Source organism: Elephantulus edwardii, unplaced genomic scaffold, assembly GCF_000299155.1.
Source record: "Elephantulus edwardii isolate Elephantulus edwardi_28Jun2011 unplaced genomic scaffold, EleEdw1.0 scaffold00096, whole genome shotgun sequence".
Lineage (NCBI taxonomy): Eukaryota > Metazoa > Chordata > Mammalia > Macroscelidea > Macroscelididae > Elephantulus > Elephantulus edwardii.
Genome location: NW_006399846.1, coordinates 2,163,738 through 2,168,419, shown reverse-complemented (window position 1 = coordinate 2,168,419; position 4,682 = coordinate 2,163,738). Strand labels below are relative to the sequence as shown.

Sequence of the window (4,682 nt, the reverse complement as noted above, 5' to 3'; positions counted from 1 at the left end):
TGCGAAACAGTGGAAGCTGAGGCAGCAGAAGGAGCTAGATAGGAGATGGCATGGTGAGCTTCTCAGCCCATTAGTGAGAGAGCATTGGGCAGCAGGCTTGCTGGCAAAGTAGGGTAACTCTGGACATATATCATTGGCGCTAGAGTTTTGTAACATTTGTGTGGGCCAGATAGAGGCCAGGTCAAAGCAAAAGGCCCATGGGTCTGACGAGCCAAGCACCTGCAGTATCTGAGATCTAGAGAAATGCCTTGTTATGGACAAGGTTGAGAAGAGGTTGTCTTAACCAAAGAACTATATCTTGACTCTCTTCTTAATCCTTATTGGAAACTATTACTTCACTAAAAAAAAATCCATAATGATTACTATTGTCTGTGAGTCTGTGTGACAACTGTAATGGAAGACGGAATACAGTAGAGAAGTAGAGGAATGTCATGGGAGAGAAGAATGATGTCAGAATCCACCAAAATGTAGGAGAAAGGAGGCATTTCTGACAATCAGCTCACAGGAATGCTGTGGATGTTGATGCCCCCTTCCTGGTGAAGTTACAGGAAGTCAGACACCTCTTCCACAGAGTCATTTTATACATGTGTAAAGTACTATGGGAAATGCAAAGGTGAACAAACAGGTTTTAGGGGCTCCAAATCTGGTTTGATCAAAAGTTAAGGCAGTGAAGCATAATGCTAAAAGATAAGATTGTAAGACTAAATTGAGCTGAGGTCATAGAAGGCTTGAATGCCCAGAGAGGTATGTTAGTGAAAACTTAGAGTGAGGGAGTATCAAACATAAACATGCTTTAGGAAATGGTAACCCAGAGAAGCTTACCTTCCTGGCTCACAAAGTCATCTTCAGCAAACCTATTGAAGTTGCCACACAGCCCACAAGTCTTGTTGAAATATCTGTCTGACAGCAGGACTTGTAAGTTGCCATTGCGATCAATCTTTGCCACAAAGCCATAGGCCTCACTGGACAACTTGTAGTAACCTGCTTCAGTTTCTAGATACAGCCCATTGGAGGCATAAGGCATCGAGACACTGCAGGGGAAAAGATACGCTCAGAAAGTGAACTTTTCCTAGATTTAAGGAATGGCCCTCCTTCCCTTCAACATCACTCCCAAACTACAGATTATTATAGATTTTGGTTGAAGGTCAAGCTAATAGTCTAGGGCCTGGGTTCTCCCAAACCTGGCTGCTTATTGCTTCTGTGCACATTTATTTCCTCACTTGGCCCCAGGTCTTTTATCAGTAAAGTGAATGTGTGCAAGAGAAACCCCACGGTCCTTTCTAATTCGGGTACTCTGGGCTTCTGACTTACTTGTGTCTCCCTTGCATCACAGAACCATTGACAAATACATGGATGTCAAAAAATTCTCCAAGGTACACAGAAAGGCTCACTCTCTTGCCATTTTGAAAGTCCCCTGAAAGAAAAGAAGAATCAATTGTATAATAATTGCAAAACTATAACAATAATATAGAATTATTTTTCATTTATAATCATTATGTCTGCATAAACATTTCCTCAAAACAATAAATAAATGAGCAATGAAACAAAAATCTTCTTAAAAATCTCATTTACTCACTGATCTCTAAATATATGTTTTGAGTGTCTGCTGGGTGTATAACCCCACCGTGAACCCTTACATTTCAGTTAAGAATAGTGTAAAAACATGACCGTCTCCCTTTGGGAGTTTAAAATCGAATTATAAAGATCAGATACACTTGCAGCAATGAAGTACATGATAGGGCAGCAAATAAGAACTCTCAGTTATTGATAGCAAGCGTCCCATTGTTAGATGTCAGCTCACAGTGGCCTCACGTCACAGGGTAGAACTGCTTCATTGAATTTGCTGATCTGTCATCTTCATGGAGCAGATCATCAGATTCTCCTCCAGTGGAGCCAACAGATAGATTTTAACAGCCAGTCTTTCCCTTAGCTTCCAACTGCTTACTCATTGTACCACCACGGTTCTAAACCCCAATATAGCGGTTTTTAAAAATATGATTATAGAACATCCAAATCAGAAACACAGGCTCTTTGTTTAAAATGAAAATTAATGAATTTCCTATTATTTTACTGGATTTGAGTCTCCAGGAGAAGAATATTGTGATTAAATTACCTCATATATGGGTATGGTGCATGAAACTTAATAAGGACTCAAGAATAAACAACTCTGAGTCGTGGTGATAAAGAAGAATATTGACTATATCATGGGCTGCCAAAAGAACAGAGATATGTCTTGGAGAAAGTGAAACAAGAGTGTTCCTAGGAAACAAGGATAAAGAAAGTACATCTCATACACTTTGGTCCTGTTGTCAGGGTGGGGGGGGTTCAGTCCTTGGAGAAGGACATCATCCCTGGAAAGGTGGAGGGTCAGTGTAAGAGAGGAAGACACTCAATAAGCTGGACTGACATGATGACGGGCTCAAGACGGTTAGAGATGGCAAGGACGGCACAGGCTAGGACACGTTTCAGATCTGTTCATAGGATGGCTATGAGTTGTACTCAGAACAATAGCATATAACAACAACAAAAAATGACATCATACCACCACTCTTGGTCAGTTTGGCAGACTGTGGTGGCATACAGTTTGGTGCATGCTCCTCTGATACTGAAAGCTATGTCACTGGTACTTAAAATATCAGCAGGGTCATCTGTGATAGAAAGGTTTCCACAGAGCTTCCAACATAAAACACGGGAGGAAGAAACACCTAAAAATCTATTTCTAAAAATTAAGTTTCTATCACACAACTAGAATCATTATTACTTACAAGAGATGAGAAGACAGAAGTGGGAAGTAAAAATTAATAAACAGAGAATAGGCATATATTAAAACAGGTGAAAAGAAAGGAAAAATTTTTTAAGAAAAGGAATAATCATCACAAGTGTCACAGAAAAAAAAAAGGAAGACATAGAGGGATAGAAAGAATAATGGGAATCGGAATTCCAGAGAGGAAGTGGGGGAAATGTGATTCCGTTGTGAGTATTGAAATTAACATTACTGAACAAAACATTTATGATTGATTGAATGAGAAACTAACTTGTTTGCAAATTACAATTTAAAAAAAAAAATGTTGGAAAGGAATCTAATCCACGTCATTCACTTGGAAGGCAAGAATCTTACCATGAAAATACAAATGCTCGTCATGACTTATACCGTGTCAAAGGCAATAAAAAACTATTTCTATAATGACTGAAAAAGTTACCTAGTAGGTTCCATTTAGTGTTGCTTTTAGAAGACAGGGCTAACACAGCAGTACACACACAAAACTATTATTTAAAAAGATTATTTACAGAGAACCAGCACTTTAGATGTCTGGGAGAGAAAGACTTGAAATTACTTTAGGGATCCTTGCCACCATAGGGTCATCCCAGAAACCAAAGAGGACAATCGAGTCTGGGACAGGGAGCTACAAGCAGGAGAAAGACTCACTTTCACAGATAGCATGCTGAGGAGTTAGAGAGAAAACTGCCTTCAAAGCCTTCTGGACAGAAACTACTTAAGGGGAGCACCTAGTCTCATACCACTCTGCCACTCTGCAGACAGAGGAGGACAACAGAGTTTGGAAAAGGAGTCTGCATTATGATGAGATTCATGCAGGGCTGCATTGCAGACCAGTGAGAACCTGAAGGACTTTAGGGAAGGCAAACTTTTCCAGAAAGGACTTCAAGTAGAGCGAGTGGCAAATCCTACTGATTAAACTTTTAAACTGGAAACTAACCAATAACATCATAGAGATAAGAACTATTAGCAACTTACACAGACTTAACAGAAACAACCTAATAGTAAGAAAAACCTTCACATAAGAAGGTTTCATCAAGAAAGCGGCAGGCAACTTCAAAAATTGTAAAAAAAAAAACCCTAATTAAACCATCTCCAAAAAAAAGTAGTGCATACTGCAGACCCAATGAATACCCTAAAGTCAGTGAGACAAAAGATATATATTGACATGGAGTCATTCAAACAGAAGGTACACATGATGGAAGAAACAATGGAAGCCAGAAATAAAATTAATATCTGAGAGGCAGAGCATCAGAAGAAATATATTGATGTGGAATTATTTGAAAAGCTACAAAAGAAGGTACAAACGATGGAAGAAATAATGGAAGCTATTAGAAAAGCAAATACTCCAAAGACAGGGAGCCAGAAGAAATATATTGATAAGGAGGAACTTGAACAACTAAAGAAAAAAAAATGCAAAAGATAGAAGAAGGAATTAAAAATACAGACAAAGTGGTGCAAGATCTTAGAAATCATCACAAGACAGAAAGTACAGCAAACACAGTACTGGAAATAAACAGAAATGCATAAAAATGCTATCCAGAATATTAAGATTGAAATGGCAGATGTGTTCAACAAATTGGAGGGACAAAAAAGTAGAACAAAAGAGATGGAAAAGAGAATCAGTAAGCTGGAAGACAAGAACCTCAATGGAAACATGTTGTTATTGCTGTTGTTGTTAGGTGACATCAAGTCTGATTCATAGTGATCCTATGAACAAAAGATCTGAACCCTGTTCTATCCTGCACCATCCTCACACTTGCTGACACACACAGGGGCCCATTGCAGCAGTCACCATGTCAATGGAAACATGTTGTTGTTGTTGTTGTTATGTGCCGTCGAGTCGCTTGCAACTCATAGCGACCCTATGTACAACAGCCCTAAACTCCGCTCTGTCCTGTGCCAA

General features: G+C 39.2%; 1 protein-coding gene across 1 annotated transcript in view; it reads right to left on the bottom strand.

Annotated features, from left to right (window-relative positions):
- VWF (von Willebrand factor) overlaps positions 1–4,682 on the bottom strand; it is a 227,928-nt gene that overhangs the window by 202,512 nt on the left and 20,734 nt on the right. Inside the window, exons 3-4 of the mRNA XM_006891361.1 lie at positions 1,312–1,414; positions 823–1,031 (exon numbers count right to left, since the gene is read on the bottom strand). Coding sequence (XP_006891423.1) covers positions 823–1,031; positions 1,312–1,414 — 312 coding nt within the window. The remainder of the gene's footprint in view (positions 1–822; positions 1,032–1,311; positions 1,415–4,682) is intronic.